At 35.6% G+C, this 21,916-nt stretch overlaps 1 protein-coding gene across 5 annotated transcripts in view; it reads left to right on the top strand.

The window, feature by feature from the left end:
• PSEN1 (presenilin 1) overlaps window positions 1-21,916 on the top strand; it is a 90,941-nt gene that overhangs the window by 43,404 nt on the left and 25,621 nt on the right. For all 5 annotated transcript variants that reach the window (XR_005030463.2, XM_036913278.2, XM_036913279.2 and 2 more), the window contains 5 exons: window positions 3,025-3,281; window positions 5,644-5,785; window positions 11,598-11,665; window positions 16,229-16,449; window positions 20,785-20,883. Coding sequence is in view for 4 of the 5 variants with exons in the window: in XM_036913278.2 (XP_036769173.1) it covers window positions 3,025-3,281; window positions 5,644-5,785; window positions 11,598-11,665; window positions 16,229-16,449; window positions 20,785-20,883 (787 nt within the window). In the remaining variant the exon portion in view is untranslated. The remainder of the gene's footprint in view (window positions 1-3,024; window positions 3,282-5,643; window positions 5,786-11,597; window positions 11,666-16,228; window positions 16,450-20,784; window positions 20,884-21,916) is intronic.

The raw sequence follows: 21,916 nt of genomic DNA, 5'->3' as shown, positions 1-21,916 counted from the left end.
TATAAATATGGTGATGAATTTCCCACTGCCTTCTCGGCTCTCATCTTACCTGACAGTTTTCACTTTTGTGCTGTTTTGATTCCTGGGTTTTCTTCTCTCTTTCCCTGTTCTCTTGATTTTGTTGGCTGGTGTTTCTCCTAACACCTGCTGCTTAAACTGAGGGGCTTTTCACACTTCTTTCCTTGGTCATCTCCTTACTCTGTATTTTTTCCTTCCACAGCTGTTGTATTATATTAATGACCAACAGGACCACACTGTCAACAACTTCTTATCTGTATTCGCTCGCTGAGACTTCATCCAGTTCCATTGCCGTAGAACCTAAAGACATCCCCGCAACTCTCTTCTGCGCTTGAAATTCTTATTAACTGCCTTTGGACTCAAGATTCACCTCTGTCCCTCACTAAAATCTCACTCCTCCCCTCCAGCCTGCTTATCTTCTTGTGTTTCTTATCTCTGTCAGTGACATCACCATCTTCCAGTCCCTCATGCTGGCAACCTCCAGAGTCATCCTTGGCTCCTGACCATTCACATGTAATTTGCCACAAGACCCTGTCAATTTTGTTTCTGAATTATCTTTCTTATACACCTCCTGTTTTCTACCACCACTCAGTCAGGTTCTTAAAAATGAAACATAATCTCATGTATCACTTCCTCAACCTTAACGGTTTTTATGACTTTGTGTTCCCTACAGGACAAAGTTTAAAGTCCTTGGCTTGGCAAACAAGGTTCTGTACAACCTGTTCCTAACCTCCTTTTCCTGTCACCAGCCCTGCCAAGCCCGCTTCTCCAGCCGCCTCAGGATCACTCACTGGTTTCCTGTGTAGTCCCTGCTCTTCCCTATGACACGTCTGTGCCACCATTCATGTTGTCTGTCTGAAGCCCATTTACCTTCCATTCACTGTTAAAGGTTCTGCTCAACAATTATATCTTTTATGTTGCCTTTCTTGACTGCACAGAATTCATTAGTCCTGTAGCACTTTATTCATATTTCTAATATAATACTTATCCTATATTGAAACTAACTTAAGAATACCTTAAGGACAGCATCTAGATCTTAATAATTTCAGTATTGTCACAGCAGAGTACCAGGGATAAAGAGTGTTCATAATTACTTGTAGGATAGTGAAAGTAAAGAGAACTCAGTCCAGTCTGCAGAGCTGCAGGTTGTCTTGTGATGGCAGATTGAGAGGTGGTTAAGAATTTGGTTTCTGCAGCCAGACCCACTTGAATTCAACCCCTCTCCCTAGTGCTTACAGGCTGTGGCCATTTCCTTACCTATCAAGTAGGTGACTGTGAGAATTAAATGTAAAGCACACATCACAATCTCTGGCACATTGTAATAATTTAAGCTGTTACTAAGTGTGTAATATGTTTTTAGTGAATAATAATAATACTGTATAGTAATACTTATATTCTGTGGTCAAAAATGAGGTACAAGAAAGTCATGTTCTCACATGATCTTCCTAAGAGAACACTTTGGTAACCAAGCTGATGATATCTTTCCAGCAATAGTGACTATCAGTCTGCTTCTGTTTCCTATCCTGTATTTATCTGCAAGGTCGAGGAGGAGCAGTGCCTTTATTTTTCTCCTATTATTTTTATTATTGTTGTTGTTTTTAGTGCTCTTGGGATTCATTCTACCCTTTACAAACACTGAGTTTTCAATATGAACAGTGATACCAAAAGGGAAGTTAAGCATGAGTTATAGAAAAGGATAAACACAGGATAAAGATAAAGGAGTGGTGTTTGGATTAAGAGTCAAGGAAGGTTCTAATTTCATTCTGTCATTCATTAATATCTATTATTGTTCCCTTACTCTTAAAGAGCAAGGTGGGAAGGGGAAGCATCGGAATTATTTAAGACCTAATTTCTCTCTGTAGATAATTGCAGATTTACATGCACTTTAAGAAATAATACAGACAGCTCCATTGTGCATCACTAGAAGGATTTTAAGTCTTCTTAATAATGAAGGTGAGAGTTCCTTGTATAACTGGTATGAAATGGCTGATAGTGATTCCAGGACTTAGCAAACAGTGAAGGTAGGAGAGCCAGGGCAGAGGCTTTTATTGAGAGATACAGTGAAAGGAAAGAGCTCCTGGCTCACACCAGAAGGAGATGGGAGCCCAGGGTGGTGCATTGTCTAGGGGATTTATAGGTAGTTGAGGATTTGGGGGAATTGAGGGCTTAGGGTGTGGACTTGTACCACCTGCCCTGCCCTCAAGGTGGGCTGGGTTGTTGTCTGTTCGCTAGGGCTGTTTACAGTGAAGTCACGGGTTATGCTGAGATACCCTTGCAGAACACTCAAACATTCCAGGCCAAGTTGCTCCTGGCCTTTTGACCTTTAACTGATCTCACTAAAGATGTCTATATTCCTAGTCTAGTATCTTTACCCTAGATAATTAGTGTGACCTTGACAGCATAATGCTGAACACAGTTTCAATAGGGACTTTACTTTGTTACATTGCTTTGACTGTAAATATCTTGCCTTGCTTTTTCCGGAGGCCCTCACCCTACTCTGTCTAAGCCCATGGTCCCTGTCTCAATAGAAAGCATTTCATGATTTTGGAAAAGGTGTTACTACTTTGCTTGCAGCTGCAGCAAATAAAGAAGGTTTCATTTTTTTTTTTTTTTTGAGAGGGCATCTCTCATATTTATTGATCATATGGTTGTTAACAACAATAAAATTCTGTATAGGGGACTCAATGCACAATCATTAATCAAGAAGGTTTCATTTTTTAAGCCAAAGCTCAGAGGTTGAGTACAATTGTATAAGTTTGAGAATAGGAGAGAGTAAGGTGAGCCAGGAGACGGGTGAAAGGAACCCATCTGTGAACAGTGGTAAACAACTTAGACTTTAAAATCCACCCCTTGTAAGTAGATTCTTTCTTGTCTAATTTTTAGAACTCAAGTCATGGTGGGCCTATTGTTAATCTAGGTCTGATTGTTGTATTTGCTGTTTTTGATATGGAATACCTTGATTCTACTGAGTCTAACTTACTGAAAATATTTCTCTTGTGCTTTTAGAATGACAATAGAGAACGCCATGAACACAGCAGCAGCGAAAGGCGGAGGCATGGTAACCCAGAGCCTTTATCTAATGGACGACCCCAGGGTAACTCCCAGCAGGTGGTGGAACAAGATGAAGAAGATGATGAGGAGCTGACATTGAAATATGGTGCCAAACATGTGATCATGCTCTTTGTCCCTGTGACTCTCTGTATGGTTGTGGTCGTGGCTACCATCAAATCAGTCAGCTTTTATACCCGGAAAGATGGGCAGCTGTACGTATGAGTGTTTTATTTTATTCTCAAGGACGGTATAGCTTTTCTTCTCAGCGTGTCATCTTCACCTTGGAGACCTCTGCCCTGATGGGGTGTCAAGGCTGGAGAGTACATACATCCTCTCTGACAGCCAGAGGCAGTTGAGAGCAAAGGGCTGTCTCTTACTTGATGCCATAAGTAGAGAATATGAGAGCTGCGTGATTGTATTTCCTGTGTGGTATCACTAGATAGGGCTGAATTTATTTGGAATTGAGTTGGTAAAGAGTTGAGTAGTGATCTTACCCACTTCAGCGCTACTGGGCCCAACTGTTCTGCCTGGAATGTTCTTGCTTTTCTAACTTTGGTGGATTAATTTCCTATCATCCTTCCCATCATGGCTTAAATATTAAGTCCTTAAAGAAAACTTCCCTGATCCTCCTAACAGAATCAGGTCCTTCCTGGTGTTCTTTCTTACGGCAAACTGTTCTTTTTCACTTGTCACAATATGCAAATACGTATTTGTTTACATTATTTAGTGCCTTGTTTCCCTCTATACCATAAAGTCTATGAGGGTACCTTGTTTCCAGGATGAGGTATATGTAAAAGATGGGTAGCAAAAAGTTGAAGAATTAGTATACACTGGTACTCTCCAGACTCTCAGGGAACTGTTTTGCATTTTTGAGGTACTGTTGGCATCAGCCCTTTATGTTTAAAAATAGATACTTTGATTCACACGTCACCTAGTTCTGTCCCTAGGACTCTCATGGTGCTCAGAAATGTCTTAAGTGAATTTTTCTATTGGAAATTAGTGCTTGAAAAAATGGGATTCTGAAAGACAAGCTTTTAACCTTTTGGGAGGAAAAATCTAAGACAGTGAGTGAAGGGCAGGGGTTGGAGACAGTGGGCAAAAGTGAATGGGGACTGTTAATTGTATAAGTTAGAGTTAAGTTGCTAGATGGAGCCATGTCTGGTTACATACATATTATAGAGCTATAGCCCACAATCCAGATAACCTGCCACCTGAATACAGTTGAGCCTTGAACAACATGGGGGCTAGGGGCACTGACTTCCTGCACCCCCCACTGTGCATTTGAAAAGCCACATAAAACTGACTCCCTGAAAATTTAACTACTGATAGCCTACTGTTGACTGGAAGCCTGAGTGGTAATATAAGTAGTCAGTTAACACATATTTTTATTTTATATGTATTATATACTGTATTACAATAAAGTAAGCTAGAGAAATGAAAATTTTTTTTTAAATTATTGCAAATCTCCAAAAAATTTTCCAGTATACTGAAAAAAATCCATACGTAAGTGGGTCTGTGCTATTTAAACCAATGTGTTTCAAGGGTCAACTGTAAAGTTTTATTGGACATGACTATGTCCATTTGTTAATGTACTGCCTATGGCTGCTTTCATAGTACAATGGCGGAACTGAGTGGTTGCAGCAGACCATATGACCCACAAAGCTTAAAATATTTACTTCCTAGTCCTTCACAGAAAGATTGCTGACCCCATTATAGAAAATCAGAACTGGTTTAAATAATACACATATTTTCTCTAATAGTAGTGCAGAGGTAGTCAAGATTGGTTTATTGGCTTCACATTCATGGAGGACTCAGGCTTCTTTCCTTCCTGGGTTTCTCTCTAGGTTATTGCAGGCCCCTGTATCAGTGCTAGAGCCCCAGCCTTCATTCAGACAGCAGGAGGCAGGAAGGAGTGGAGGCAAAAGGACTTAAGACATGTCTCTCAGCAGAGTTAACTCCTTTCTTACAAGTTCCACACAACACATATGCTTGTAATTCATTGGCCATTACTCAGTCTCATGGCCACAACTAACAGAAGAAAGTCAGAAATAAAGCCTTTTACTGGGAACATTGGCACCTGGAATAAAAGTGTTTTTTGTAAATGAGAAACAAGGGGAAGGTTTGTATATGACATTATCTCAAGACAACTCCAGTTGTAGCCACCCTACAGGTGAAGGATAATAATGATAAGCCCTAGTACCTTTTTCTGACACCCACTCATAGCCTAGGTAGTTTATGAGGCGTTTTAACAAATCACTAATGAGCTGTGAAGGAAGCCAACATGTGATGAGGTAATTATTTCAATATAGAGCATCCACTAGATGGAGCCAGTGTCTGGCTCACATAAGTGTACCTCTCCATAGTTCGATATCTCCTTTTATTTTGAAGCACTCATTTTAGAGTATAGCTGTTTTTCTCAGGTTAAGAATTCTTGGCTAGATTGATGAGATGGATTAAAGTGATTTATAAGATATCAGCAGAATCAAGGAAACAAAACTCTAATGTTGGAGGGGTTATGTATTTTAGGATATCCATTAACAATTAATTACCTAGGGCTTTTGTGTTTTATTATAGAATCTATACCCCATTCACAGAGGACACCGAGACCGTGGGGCAGAGAGCCCTGCACTCAGTTCTGAATGCTGCTATCATGATCAGCGTCATTGTTGTCATGACTGTTCTCCTGGTGGTTCTGTATAAATACAGGTGCTATAAGGTGAGCCTAAGACACAGCTTTGGTTTTGACGCTGTTCTTTCTGTGATTGGATTTTCCTGTCACATACCTTACATGGTCTAGAAAAGAAAAAGGAGTTACATTCCAAAACTAAATTAATTTTAGTTTTTTCCTGCTCATTGTGGAACATTTAAAAAATAGAAAAAGGCATAAGTAGAAAACAAATGTTTTCATAAAATATCACAATCTGAATGGGTTTTTTGTTATTTTATTAACGTATTATTGATACACAATCTTATATTATTTTCAAATATACAATCTGAATGGTTTTACCAGTTTGATTTACAGTGTATGCATGACAGACATTTCAGAAGGATGCATCCTAAACTTTGTGAAGAGTCTAAGGATATCATAAGACCTTCATTCACAAATAACACTATAGGATGTAATTGTCCCCATAAAATAATATATAAATTAAAAAATTCAGATTTTCATACTTGACTACAGAACAGTAAAACCATGTTAGTATTAAACTCATTGGTGACTGGCTCTATTCGCGCTTCTAAATAGGTAGCCATCCATTCCCTCATCATCTTTCCTGCAGGAACACTAATTCTTTCCTTTGGGAAATAAGGGAAGGGAAGATCGTGTAGAAAAGATACAGGCCAGCCCTCCCAGCCTCTGCTCTGCTAGCTGCCCTCCAGCTCACTTCTCTAGCTAAGTGATTCATTCCTGAATTTCAGCCACCTGGCACATGTTTCAGATTCATACCTCAGAAAAATCACAATTATTACAAGTCATGAGTCTTTAGGGCCATTCAAAGAAGAGAAAGAAATACTTACTTTTGAAATGCTGAAATCTACTCTTATTTCCTTCTAGTATTTATTTCTGTGTATTTTTTAATGTGGTTAAAGTGTGTAATCACTATGTATCCTTTATTAACTTTTACTTTGGCATAAGCATTTCTCCATATTACAAATTCTTAGAAAATATGTCTAATAGCTACATAATATTTGACTCAATCAATGAGTGTATTGTAATTTACTTCCCCTCATTTCTCTGAAGTTGGACAATTTAAGTTGATTCCAGCTTTTCACTCTTCTAAGAAACAATGAATGTCTTTATGCATAGAGCTTTTTCAGTTTTTCAGATTATTTCCTTAGGGTAAAAGCCTAAACACAGAATTTCTGGGGCAAGTTATTTACATATTTTTTAATTGGTATGTGAAATTCCTTGTTCAAAATGCTACTATCAGTTTGTACTTAACACTGGTAGTGAATGAGACTATTTTATCCTGCCTTCACCAGCATTGTGTTTAAAAAAACATCTGTGCCAATTTTTAACTTGTACTGGTAAGATCAAATACCTTTTCAATGTTTGCAAACTCCGAAATTATACAGAGTTTTTTACCTTGCTTATTGAGTGTTTGGATGAAAGCATTAACCTATGATGACCGTCTGCAATCTGACATGAGCAATGGAAAAGATTGAAAAGGAACGGTGTGTATGATGATGAGAGGTAGTCATCAAAGTTCAGGAAACCGGAGAACAAATGACGTAAACCCACGCTGGGAAGATCTTCCTCCCCCTGTTTAAATACGCTCATGTCTTAATTACTTCTCTTTATCCTCTTTTCACCAAATATATATTTTTTATTTAAGTGTTCACCTACCAGTTCTCTGACTTATTGGACTCACTCTGTGACTTTTATCTGGATTATATGCTACTTTTGTTCTTTACATTTTTATTAGGAGTCTGTATGCTCTTTAGGGTCCTATCCACAGGTCCTCTCCACACCTACACCTTGAGGATGGGCCCACAAATTCATAATGGCTTTAAAAGTTTGCTCTCCTGAGCTGCTTCCTTTCTGTGATCTCCCTGGTACTTTCTGGTTCTTTTGGACTTCTATTCCATTCTTCTAGCCAGTGAGCTGAGCTTCATTTTCTCAGCATTAGGGCCACAGTGTTGGGAGGAAAGAGAAATAAAGCAAGTACTGTTTGCCCCTCTGTCTAGGAATTGCAGTTAAAGGAGGAACCAAGCTTCCCTTTCCTCTGAATTTTAGGCTCCAACCACCCCCATTGCCACCCTCACACGATTGTTTGGGGGTTGGGTGGGAGAGAATGGAGAAAATGAAAAAAAAATTTTTTTTTTACATTCTTTTTTCATGTTTGGAAACCTCTTTCCTGCTCCTCTAGCCAGAACTAGAGGTCTTCTCCTGAGTTCTCATTGTCTTGCTGATTGCCCACTGGTGTTGTGTTTTGTCCTGGGGGAGGAGGTATGTACTGGAGTGGAAAGTGGTAAACCTGGTACTTAAAATTCCCTGGCCCACCTACCTGTTTGCTTTCCAGAACCCTTAACTAGCAGTTGCATGCAACCTGTGTAGGTTTTGTAGCTGCATATTCAGTGGTGAAACAGGGTGTAATGTGCTTTTTTACTTCTTGTTCCTTAGAACCTGTCTTGCTATATTTTTGGATAATGTTGTGCATCTTTAGTTATGCTTCATTTTAAACAGTCTTTTAACCCATTTTAAAGGTTTATATTCAGCCAGATTTCAACATTGGTCTGTTCATTTGTGTTGTTTCATTTTGTTTTTTAATGTTCATGTCTCAGCAAGCACAGACAACTCTATAGAAGCAAGTTGTTTACTTTGGCTCTTAACTGTAAAATAAAAGGAGCTTTTGAGTCAGAAATTCAGAAACTAGCCAGGACTTGTTTGAAATTAAGCCCTAAGGATTTGTTATGTCAGTAGTTGGTTGTACAATGTCTATGAGAAGCAGAGGAAGCTAAAAGACCAAACAAACCTTAAAAAGGTAGAAACAGAAAAGGCAGTTAATTATTACATGTAATATGTTAGAGATAAAACTATATCACTTATTAAAGTCCCATGATTTCTGGCTTGGTAGCTCTGGGTTTAGAGGAGATACTTGCTGTCTGTACTGAAGCAGGGTTCTTTTCTTCCAAGCCTTTAGCACAGGAAAACTGAACTAGGGGTTTCTGCTAGATGAGAAAGGTCTGTTCTACTACCTCATGTTCTAGAAAAAGGGGAGGTGCTATATAATCATCATCAGAAGAGGCTTTGAATTCAGGTAATAATTCAGAAAATTATAACATCAGTGACCAACCTAAATAGGAAAACTGTTTACAGCTATTATGATAGACTGGGCTAATATTTTTAAAAATGAAGGGCACTTACCAATCATTAAGAAAATTATGAACGTTCTAATAAGAAATTTATAAACCCAAGCAGAGAAATTACAAAGGAATTATAAGATGGCCAGGGGAGAGAGTAATGTGTATATCTTTTTTATCCACTAGTAAAAAAAATACATGTTAAAATAACAAATTAATATATTTCACTTATTGACTTGGTAAAGATTAATTCAGTCTTTTTTGTGAAGTCACTAAACCAATATGTATCAATAGTCAGTAAATAGAAAAAGCCTATGCAGTTTGATTCCATAATTTTGCTTTCATTTATTTATCCTAAAGAAAGAATTAGAAATGCAGAAAAATATTTGCATCCTGGGATATTCATCCTAGCATATAATTAGAAAAAAAAGGGGGAAATACCACAAACTCCATGCATACGGGAAAGGTAAAATTGTGGGCTCATCTGTAAAAGTGGAATATTATTATTTAGCCACTCAAAAGCATATTTTCAAAAAATATTTGGTGGCATGAGAATTGTCTCTAATAAAAAATTAAATTCTAAAAAGCAGACTGTAAAGCTGTATTACTTGATTCTAATATTGTTAAAAGTCCTTATACCTGTAGACAAAAAACATGTCTGAAAAGAAAATGTTAATATCAAACTTTGGTGTTGTCATTGGTCACTAGGAATTTTCTTCTTTTAATGTATTTTCTAAATGTTACATGCATGTGTTACTTTTTGTATTCAGTAAAATGCTGTTTTTTAAAATAAACAATATACCCATGTTCCCTTACCAAAACAACAGTGTAAAAAAGCATTTCTCAAGAAGGATGAGAATTTCTAGTATTTAATATTTACTCTGGCTTTTAATTTGGAGCTTAATATGGAATACCAATATTTATCTCCCACTTGTTAAAGCTTTTCTGTTTTGTAATATTTTATGTATTTTTTAGTTCTGTAACTTCAGTTATTTCTAAAGCTGAAATTTGTGAGCATGGTGGGTTCTGGTTCAGGTGGGGAGAGTGCTTAAGCTTTACTGGGTTTTTTTTAAGATGAAATAGAGTAAGGGCTCCCTTTAGAATATTTTGCTGATATTGAGTACTTTGCTAAAGTTCAAGTATTTAGAGGGAAGTGTATGTGTGTCTTCAGTTTACCTTGATATGTATTCAAAATAAAATGGACTAATGGATGGAGAGATGGATAGAAATGTTACATAGCAAGTACAGAAAAATGTTAATGGTAGTGCTTATGTAATATATGGGTGTTCACTAAAATTTTTTAAACTTAGTTGTGTGTTTGCAAATTTTTATAATAAAATGTTAGGGGAAGTTTTTATGAAAGAACACCAGAAATTAATTTAGTTTTATTTGGATAGTCAGTTTAGAATATATTCAAATGTCCAAGCAATACCAACTTCCATGTAAAGCCATTCTTTTGACCTTTTCCCATACTGAACCATTATATGAAGTTTTAAGAAAGAGAGCCAGCAAGAATTTTAAGTAATCTTTGAAAGGAATGAACAACCATAGATCACCTTGGATGATCAAAATAGAACCACAAGAGAAAGTTAACATAAATTCTAATCACAACTAGATTTTGCTAGCTTAGAGCCTGATTACTGGAACAACTGGGTTTGGGATATGAGTGTGGGGATTTTTTAAAAATGAAGACAAAATAATATTCCTGATTTGGAGGTTTCCTTTTCTGTCCTTTTTTCAAGGTTTGATTTGGCTTGTTCTGATTAAGAGATGTGTTTGGAAAAGTTTTTGGTTAAGTAGCTCCTTCTGTCTCTAAACAGTAAAGTTCATTGAAAGATTAAAGCATATAATGGATCTTTCCACTTCAGAATAATTTCACGTTTGGTTAGAAATTACTTAACAATTTATCATGCTTCTCCATTCTATTTTTAAAAACTCTAAATTCCTTGGGTTGTGTAGTATTTTCACAAATATACCCACTACACAAAATTATCATTTAAAATCTTTGTCTTGTATAATAGATTACAAAAGTAAAATTTTGATTGTATTTCTCATATTAATAAGCTATACATGCATAATAGTAACAGATGTTTGTATAGTGCTGTAGGATTCTGTATGGTAATGACAGACTGATGTAAGTGTCAGAATTCATAATATTAATACTTATTAATGAAACATGTCAAATATAGACAGCATTGCTATACATATTGAAACTTCAGATTCTGAATATTGTTTTGTCAAATGGTTATATAGTTTAGAGAGCCTATTCCTCTGGACAGTTGATGCAGTATACATAGGTCACCTAATTAATTAAACTTCTGACTTTAGGTTTTATTGAATTTTATTTATCAGTTATTTTGGTTTTTTTACTCTATTGTTTGTTTCTGAAATACTACAAAATTTCTCTATCGACAGTTGTGCTAGTTAAAAGTTTAAATGTCAAGTGTTGACTGTTGATAATTTAATTTAGAATACATTCTTTTCCTTATAAAATTTTACCTAATTCTAAAAGAATGAGGGTCTATATATGTTCTGAAATTTCTATTTTATTTATGAGTAGTTCAGCACTGAACAGGTCTATGTAAGTATGCACTGAACCCAAAGCCATTTGTGTTCTGCCATTTGAAAATCAACAAATGCAGAAATAATATACTATTTTTGAAGTAAGAAATTTGCATTTTTTTAGGGTTATGAGATATGTTAATTATTTTGAAACTTTTTTCTAGGTTATCCATGCCTGGCTTATTATTTCATCTCTGTTGTTGCTGTTCTTTTTTTCATTCATTTACTTGGGGTAAGTGGTGAAGTATTTGGTCTGTTTTTTAGAAGTCAGCTCTATTTGGGCTCTGTCACTTAAAGCCATGTACTTTACTGATGATTTACTCTTAAATTACTGTTTCCATATGTAGGTCACACTTGGTATACATAAGACTAGCTAGTATTATCCATAGGGATATTCTTTTGTTGATCTTTTCTTATAATAAGTAGAACCAAGAGAACTTAAGACTAGTTCTAAGCCTTTTTAGTAAATAATTTAATATTGTAGTAGAAATCTATGAAGCAGACTGTTAATTTCAAGAATATATGTAAACCTAAATTAACTGGTTTTCAAATTTTATATCGTTCTATCAGTTGATTTTCTTTCTTTCAAATGAAATCTTATATGAAAATTTCACATATAATAGTAGGTAAAAGTAGAACTACTCTGTTGAAGGGAATAAAGAGGCTCAGAGATTTGCCAGCCTGGCCTTTCTCAACCCCAGAGTACAGTTTGTAAACCATTGCACCAGCTCTTAAATTAGGAACAGAAGCAGTAAGACTAATAAATAAACCAAAGAGTTAATTCTTTGGTAGAAGTGGGGGAAATAACCACAGACCAAAGGAACAATTGTGAGGATCTCTATGAAATGCATGATTTTCTAGGAAAAAATTAATTATCAAAACTGACCACTGAAGCAATAGAAAATTTAAATAAAGAAAAAAAAAAACCAAACAAGCAGGAAGTTGTTGAAGAGGTTCCCATCCCAGTAACAACGATACTAGGCCACAGTAACAACGATATAGGTTTCATAGGGAAATTATAAATCCTTAAGGAGTGGATAACTTAACACTATTTTAACTGTCCGGAACATAGAAAAAGAAGAAAAACTTCTGATTCATTTTATGAAGCTAGCATAACACTGATAATAAACTTCTATCAATTATCAAGAAAAAGAAAACTACAGACCAATCTTATTTATTGATGCCAAAAAGTAAATATTAACAGGCTTCAGCAACATATTGAAGGAATAGTACATTATGACCAAGTTGAGTTTGTTTGCAGAATGGAAGACTGTTTTATTATTAGGAAATATCCCTGAAAGTCACCACATTAGTAGGCCATCATCTCTGTACAATGCTTAAAGGCATTTGATAAAATTCGACACCTGTTCTTTATCAAATTCTGTAATAAAACAAATAGATGCTTACTTCTCTAATATGGTAAAATGTATGAATCTCATTCTGAAGGCCAGTATCATCCTCATAGGGAAACTCTAAAAGCATGTCCATTAAAGTCAGGAACAAGGTGATGATTTCCTCTGTCACTGTTTCCTCTCCACTGTTCTGGAGGGACTAGCAAACACAAGTAAATGAGAGGAAGAAACGAGCTACACAAGCTGGAAAAGAAGATTAAATTATCAATAAAGGAAAAATGATTGTTTACTTGGTTTCAGAACTAACCAAAAATCATTTAGAATCACTAAGTAAATTTGGTAAAGTAATTGAACACAAAACTAATAAACATATCAATAGCCTTCATGTAAACAACTTGTTAGAAAACATAATGAAAGGAAAAAAATCCCATTTATCAGCAAAAAAGATAAACTATCTAAGATTAAACAAAAGTTGTGCAAGATCTATTAAGTAATTTTTAAGTCCCTTTGAAGGGCTTAAAAAGAAGACCTGAAAAAATGGAATGTTACACTAGGTTACACAGAAAGACAGTATCATAATGTCAATTCTCTCCAAGTTTATTTTAAAACTTAACATAAACCCCCTCAAAAATACAAATAGGATTTATTTTTAGTCTGGACAAGATGATTCTAAAGTTTATTTGGAAAAATATATATGGGAAAGTATCCCAAAGAGTTTTGAAAAAGAGAAATGAAAGGCTACTGGTCCTACCAGACATGAAATTATAAAACTATAATAATTAAAATAGTGACAACCTGAACTTTTTCTGTACCAGTAGTAAAGATTAGGAAGACTAGAAAAAATGTTCAGATATATAATGGAACTTATGATAAAGGTAGTACAGAATCAGTAGGCTATAGATGGCTTACTTAGAAATTGGTGTTGGGATAATTGGGTAGTCAGTCATTTGGGAGAAAAATGCAGATTTCTTCCTTATCCCGTAGGGTTAAATGTCAAATGGATTGAAAATTCAGATATGAAAGTGAAACCATAAAAAAAAAATAGAGGAAACTGGGGGGAATGGGGAATTAAAAAATTATGTAGATATACTTATTACACTGATGGACAGTGACTACAATGGGATGGGGGCGGGAATTGATAATATGGGTGAATGTTGAAACCATAATGTTGTTCATGTGAAATCTTCATAAGATTATGTATCAATGATACTTTAATTGAAAAAAATAGATAGGTAGATAGATAGATAGATAGATAGATAGATAGATAGATAGATAGATAGATAGATAAAACTAAATAACTTACAAAAGGTCCTTCCTTAATCCAATGTTTTATGTTTATATATTTACACGTGCATGTGTGCGCACACATATTCACACACATACATTTATGTATGTTTATATATATACATACATATACATAAAATTTTGGATTAAGGAAGGACCTTGTAATGAAATTTAAAAATATACATATATACTTGGTGAAGGAGGGACCCTAGTAAACATAATGTTCTTCGTGTAATTGTAGATTAATGACAAAAAATATATATAAACATATATATATATATTTTTTTAGATTCCCCATTCCCTTTAGTTTCCTCTAGTTCTTCATGGTTTTGCTTTCATATTTAAGTTTTATTATATATTATAAATATATAACAATGCACACTTGTGATGTATTTCTAATATACCCTAATCCAATGTTATATATACAACACTGGATTAAGAAGAGACCATTTATACAAAAGTCAAAAAACCAATAGATCAAACCATGAACAAAATTAAGGTGAATGACAAACTGTTAAAATATTTTCAACTCATTTTATAGATAAAAGCTAATGTACTTTATATATAAAGAACTTACACATGGCATAAGACCAATAACCTAACAGAAAAAATTGGCATGAAGGATATGAAAAAGTAGTTAAAAGGCAAACAAAAGTTACTCTTAAATGTATGAAACATGCACATCCACATAAAATTAGTGCTGATTAAAAGCACTAATTTTAATCAGCACTATACATTAAGTTAATGAAAGTCAAATAATCTGATAAATACCCTAATCTAGCTTGGTTGCAGGAAATAAACATTCATATTGGTGTATAGCTTTCATTAAGAGTTCAGCATAAACTTTTAAATCGTGTATGTCCTGAACCTGGTAATTTGTATTAAATGTCCATCAGAAAACTAGTCAAGTAAATTAAACATATCCAATAAAGCCATTAAAGAGAAATTTGGCAGCTCTGATACTATAATGTGGAAAGTTCTCCTAGAGAACTGTTATAAGAAAAAAGCCTGGGATAGAACAGCGTATATGTTATCATTTGTGTCTAATAAGAAGGAGTAGATAAATGGTACGTATAAACATTCTCTGGAAGGATACATACAAAAATGAATAATAGTGCTTTTCTTTGGAGAGGGGAACTGTGGAACAGGATGGGGAGGGAAACTTACTTTTTACAGTATATGTTGTGAATTTTCTGTTTTATGCATGCATTACTAGCCAAAGATTAATAACAGTTTGGATTTTATTTGGCTTTGTTTTCTGAGAAAGCTAGGGTATCTAAAATGCTTAATACACATTGTCTAGAAATTTCATTGTTTATTTTGGGAATTTCAAAATGGGAGGAAAATCATCTTTCTGGATAGTACCTGAACTCAAAAGTTAAGCTTTAAATAAGTGAGTGCTTTCTTTCCCCTCAGTTACTAGGGCATCTTCTGTACTTGTAATCTCTTTATTTTTAGGTACTTTATTTTTTTCCCAAAATTAACATAGTATTTTTCTTCATTATAAAAATGCTTAACATTCATTGTATAAAAAAAAAAAAAGAAGAAGAAAAAAGAAAAATACATTTTATAAACCTATAAAGAAAAATAAAAAGACTAAATTGCCATCAACCAAAGATAAGTCCTGTCATCCTTCAGGAATTAAAACATCAATCTCTTGATCTCCCTTCTCATACAGTATTTCACATAAGTGAGATCCCTTTTTTGTTTCAGGTTTAACAGTGTGTCATGCCTATATTTTGTGTTTGTATGTGTATAAAATATGTATTTTTAATGGCTGCACTAAATTTCATTTTATGAAAATAACATCATAAGTCCTAGCTATAAAATTAATTTTGCATGTTTAATTTTTCCAATTTAAGATATTTTGTACTAGGGTTTCCCAAACTGACATATGGCATTTTAGGTGGAATATGGCCTTAAAAAATTTTTTTTGTACTTTTTTATACAGCTTTGGTCTTTGATACTGATTTCCCATTTATATGAATGATAAAGTGTTTTGTTAAAATAAGCTCAGCTTGAGGAAAAAGTTAATTTAAAGAAAAGTGTTAAATATTGGCACAGTTGGGATATGAATATTTGGGAACCATAGTTTTAAACATGTTTTGATGAAATTGTTGTACATAAATCTTTTTAGATCTGTGTTTTATTTTTTTCAGGGAAGTGTTTAAAACCTACAACGTTGCCATGGACTACATTACTGTTGCACTTCTGATCTGGAATTTTGGTGTGGTGGGAATGATTGCCATTCACTGGAAAGGTCCGCTGCGACTCCAGCAGGCATATCTCATTATGATCAGTGCCCTCATGGCCCTAGTGTTTATCAAGTACCTCCCAGAATGGACTGCGTGGCTCATCTTGGCTGTGATTTCAGTATATGGTAAAACTTAAGACTGACATTTTATTCATCACAGAAACACCTCAGTGTGCTTTCCTTCCTCTTGCAGTTAACTTGACTTGGGAAAAGAACAGTTACATCCCATAGCTCTTCAGTAAATAATGAATTGGCTATAGTATCTTTCATATAAAGATTTCCATTTTTTGAGGTTGAGTTCTTTTAAAATGTTTTATTACTGCCTTGTTTAACTCCATGATGAATTTAGTGGAAAGATCCACAGACTTCTGGTCAGAAGACTGAGATTCAAATTATATCTCTACCAGTGACAATCTTTATGACTTTAGTAGGACAGTAATTCAGGCTCTTTGAGCTTTAATTTCCTCATTTGTAAAATGGGAACAGTGCTTCCAAGAGTTGTAAGAGTTCAGAATATATGTTGAAAAACACTAGCAGAGTGCTTGACATATATAAATAGTTAATTTTTAAAATCAAAATTAGGTTACCTACTTTTTATTAGGCAACTTGGATATAATTATTCTTTAAAAAATAAGACTTATTTGGGCAGTGTGAGATTCAAATGCAGTAACCAGTGTGACATGGGTCCTGAACAGTCAGAATGTATCCTAGCCCTGAAGGTAACCAAGGCAGCTGTATAGATGTTTCATCTGTGGCTATCATCCTGCATGAAACCCAAAGAGAAATCCATTTTCACAAGTCATTATGTGGTCTCTATCCTATAATTACGCCATGGTTTTTATCCCTGTGTAGATGCTTATTAAAATGTCAGGTGACTGTAGTAGGAAACATCATCATTCCCTCTTGATTGACCAAGAATAGAATTGGACTGGTTCTGTTCTCACATGCAAGCAATCGGTCATAGAACTCTATCTAAGTCATATACTCTCTATGCCTGACTTTCATAATGACCTTAGGTTATATAGAACTTGATGGTTTGCAAAGTACTCATCTGTTGCTGAAGAGCTGTGACTAAAAATGCTGATTCTAACCTCCATCCAATCAGCAACTGGTAAATACTTCGCAGTCAGCGATTTTACTTACATGTTCTTCACCTTCAAAAGGGACACAGTGTACCTTTACCTAGCTACTCAAGGGGTACTTCATTGCCCACAGTCTTTGCAGGCTAACTCTTAACCACGTCCAACTTTGTCCAGCGGCACAGATACAACATCACTCCGATATTACCCTCTGAAGAGATTCATTTGATGTGCTGTTGAGGACACAAAAATACTCACAAAGGAGCTCAAAAGGGGGTATGGGCATTTCCCTGTACATAGTCCAAGGCCCTAACACCCTGGTTAATTTTCTGAAAATTATTTGTTAAGCTGAGGAGTCTTCATCTCTCTGACACTGTCAAGAAACAGCAATTGACCCTTTCAGTACCCACAGTGTTAAAACAAGCCTACAATCTTTTAGGCTTTTGGGGATCTGGAGGGAACATATTCCTCATTTACAAATTTTATGTAAGCCTCTTTATGCTGTTACAAATTGGCCCATCTTGAATTGGGGCCCCCAACAATAAAGGGCTCTAGATCTGCCCAAATTGTAATACAGCAATCACTCCCAGTGGTGTCCTGTCTCATGCCTCCTGAATCTCTGGATCACCCATTGATGATGATTAGTTGCCCACGGGATTCCTGATATGAGAAACTGTCCTCCTCTGTCTCATGCTATACACCATTAGAATGGCAGTTACAGACTGCAGACTGTGCTCTCCTGGAAACAGAGGGTCTCACAGGCCCAGAACCTCTGAAGCTCCATATCACTCTGTGGGTCTGGAGACCACATTCCATAAGTTCAGGGTAGCCACCAGGGCCCCCTTGCTAAATGTTACCTACAAGATAGAGCTAAGTCTGAGCCCTTGTATATATCCCACCTGTGGAAGAAGGTGGCCTCTTCTGTCCTTAGTCCCTTGCCAGTTAACAGGGTGCTAGAGGAGGTCTCCACTCTCTCAGACTGAAGGCTGTATGGGAGCCCTTTGGGATCAAGGAGTGAACAGCAATGGGAGTTTGTATACTTTATGGACAGCATCAAAACTGCACGTGGTGGAACTTAACTGGAGAGCTGCTGCCCTTCATTCCTTAATCCAGACAGACATCCTTGAATAAAAATGGGATCCAAAGGTCAGCAAAATTAGCTGAACTTGAGGCAGCATCTCACTCTTGTCAACAGTTGGCTCCATCTGTGCATTTGTACAGACTTTTGGGCCATTGCCAATGGTCTAGTCGTCTCGTTCTGTCAGTGTAGCAACAGCAGTTACTTATCTAGGGTTTCTGTCTTTGGGGAAAACAACTGAGAGTATCTTGCTCACAGATAACCAAAATACAAATCAAGGTTACACATATTAAAGCCATAATAAAGGCCTTTATCCACTTTGGAGTTGCAGACATTGTTAATAGTGACCATTTCACTTCTGTGTGTGTGTGTGTTTTAAAATTTGATTAAATGAAACATGGTATATTTCTATCACTAGTAATACCCTCAGGAGTGAATTTAATAGTCTGGTACCATTTTTTATGTTTAAAAGAAAAAGCACTGTTTCTGGAGACAGGCAGCCTATATGGGTTCAAATCCAAACTCTTCTGTTACTTAATGACTGTGACTGCAGACACATAGTCAACCTCAAAGTCTTAGTTATTGTGAAGATTAAATGAAACAATGCATATAATACACATAGAACAGTATCTATCATTAAATGGTAGCTGTTTTTAAATACATGATCCTGTGAAGTGAGCAAGGCAGTTATCCTGGTTTTATTGCTAAGAAACCTAAAGTTTAGAGAGGTAACGTATTTGTCCAAGCTCACACTGTTTGATGTAGAATCTAAATCCCAGATCCAGCATTCTTTGTACTACATTATACTATTTCTTCCATCAACCCTCATTTCTTCCACACATAATACAAATGACTATCTCTACAGAGTTTTAGTTCCTCTGAATAAGAGACTCCCCCCAACCCTATTCCCTTGGATACTATCATTTTTTTAACTGAAGTATAGGTGATATACAATATTAAATTGATTTCAAACTAAGTAAGATAAATTTGTATCCAATATTTAGAGCAGTGATTCTCAACTCCATTTTTGCAAGGTCTCAAGATGTTCTAATTTGTCACAAACGTTTTAAAGTTTTCAAAACAAAGTTTTCATTCACTTCAACTGCTCTAAAAATAAGGGAGTTTGTCAGTTAGGAATTCTATAAGAGTCAGGGATATCACAAAACTGTAAGACCAGGATAGTAGTCATAGGACATGGCAGCTTCAGACAGGGTGAAAAGTCATTATTTCAGAGCTCGGCACATTTACCTTTTCTCATCAAAACAAAAGAAGTGGAAGCAGTGAGAATAGAGATTTATTTTGTCTATGTCTTACTACATTAGTGGTGGTAATAGGAGTAATACACGAGAATACATCACCACTTGTAGGCATGAGGCTTTTTTTTTACTTTAATGTATCTGAGTAATACATTGTCTTCTCTGTGTTGCACATCCCTCCCCGTGCCCCCCCCACATTATACATGCTAATCATAATTGTTCTATATTTTTTAATGTTTGAAATTATTTTCTGTATGTCTATATTCTGAATTTTTGTGAGAAAGTGTAAGAAAAATTGCAGTTGATGGAAAGAGATGGTGGTAGAATCAAGAGTAATTTAGACATACTACTACTACTCTTGAGTTGTTGCTTTTGTAAAATAAGCCACTTCCCAGGACCATGTGTGTTCTGAGACCTGAATATTTGTAAAGTGCTTTTGACAGGAAAACAAAATAAATACTAAATTTTATCATGTAAAGATTTATTAATTATTTTGTTTAAATTTACTGCCCGCTTATTTCAAGTATCTCCAAGTAGTATATATACTGTTTTTAAAATAGAACAAATTCTCTTTTACTCTACTCTTCATATTTTAAAAAGTTCAGTAATCCCCTCTATTAAATTCCTGAGTGAAGCTGCTCTTTGTGGCTCACAAGTATGATTTGTTTCGGAATGGCTTGTCCTTGTTTCTGCTTACTAGAAATTGACAGTGGCTCTAAAATAATTCTGTCTAGTTATTATCTCTGCCTGTTTTCTTCGAACTGTGAAGACTTATTCCTAGAATTCAGTGATGATACACTGTAAACAAACCAAAAAGGCAAAACCAAAATGAAATTTGCAAGGGTCTTCTGTGGGGTTTTGTGTATTTTGTTTGGGTTGTTTTTTATCCCACCAGTTTACCTACTATTTGTTTCATATTCATTCAGTATCTTTTTGTGTAAAAAAAGACATTAAACCTTTTCCCTTGGTTAATTCTTCCCTACCACACCAATTTATAAGTTTAGCCAATATATTTTTTAAAATATTTTTCCTATTTTTCTCTTTCTAGATTTGGTAGCTGTTTTGTGTCCAAAAGGCCCACTTCGTATGCTGGTTGAAACAGCTCAGGAGAGAAATGAAACTCTCTTTCCTGCTCTCATTTACTCCTGTAAGTATTTCAGAATGATGTTAAATTAGTAATCAGCTTAGAATTTATAGGAACTCAAGCAAATGTAGTTGTGGTTGTTACCATGGTATTTTTTTCTCATTTAAAATGCATAGGATTAAGGGAACTCCTTCAGACCTGTTTCTTCACAAACTATTTTCTTCTACCTGACATTGTTGAAGAGAGTTTTCAGTATATACTGACAAAGAAGAAATATTTGGAAAGTGGGAAGCCAGTATTTTCATTTAAAATCTTACTAGTCATGAGTTATTGAGCACTTGCTATATACATGTATTGCAGGTGGAACTTGGCCTAGCTTATTGAAAGAATTGTAGGTTCCTTCAGAACGTGTCTGCCCTTTTTTTGTTTATGTTTTTTTAAGAGTCATACTCTTCCTAACCATTTAGTAAACATTTATTTAGCATTGACCTAAGGTTATCCCACAGGGCACTGTAGAGGACATAAGGATGATTGAGATACTTTGCCTTCCCTCAGAGCTCATTGCTTACAATTTAGAGGTGAGGTAGACAAGTATATAAATAAGCAGCATCTAAGGGAGAATGTTACTAGATTCAGAGGAAACACAATCCAAGAGTAGGGAGAGTTCAAGAGTTACTGTCTACCTTGGGAAGGTGGGAAGGCTTTGTGGATGAGAAAGCATTTGGGTTGAACCTTTTAAGGATGGTGGGATTTCAGCAAGCACAGATGGAAGAGTTGATTCCAAAAATGAGTTCGTCTCAAAGAATGGCTTTGAGACCTAAGTGCAGGGCATCTTTATCAAGTGTCAAGTGGTCAATTTGACTAGCACATGAAGTACAAAATGGAGAGAGTACTAGGAGCATGAGTTTGGAAGGCAGATTAGGTCAAGATCAAGGATAGCTTTGAGTGGCTGGTTTAGATACTTGTATGCTGATCCATGATTACTTGGGGAATCAGAAGGTTGAGCAGAAGAGTAATGTGATCAGAGCTATGCCTCTGCGAGCTTTCAGCATGTGTAAGATGAATTGGAGGGGGTGAGAACTGAGATCATGAGAGG

The sequence above is a fragment of the Manis pentadactyla genome, chromosome 11 (assembly GCF_030020395.1).
Source record: "Manis pentadactyla isolate mManPen7 chromosome 11, mManPen7.hap1, whole genome shotgun sequence".
Taxonomy (NCBI): domain Eukaryota; kingdom Metazoa; phylum Chordata; class Mammalia; order Pholidota; family Manidae; genus Manis; species Manis pentadactyla.
This window is presented reverse-complemented; position numbering and strand designations above follow the sequence as displayed.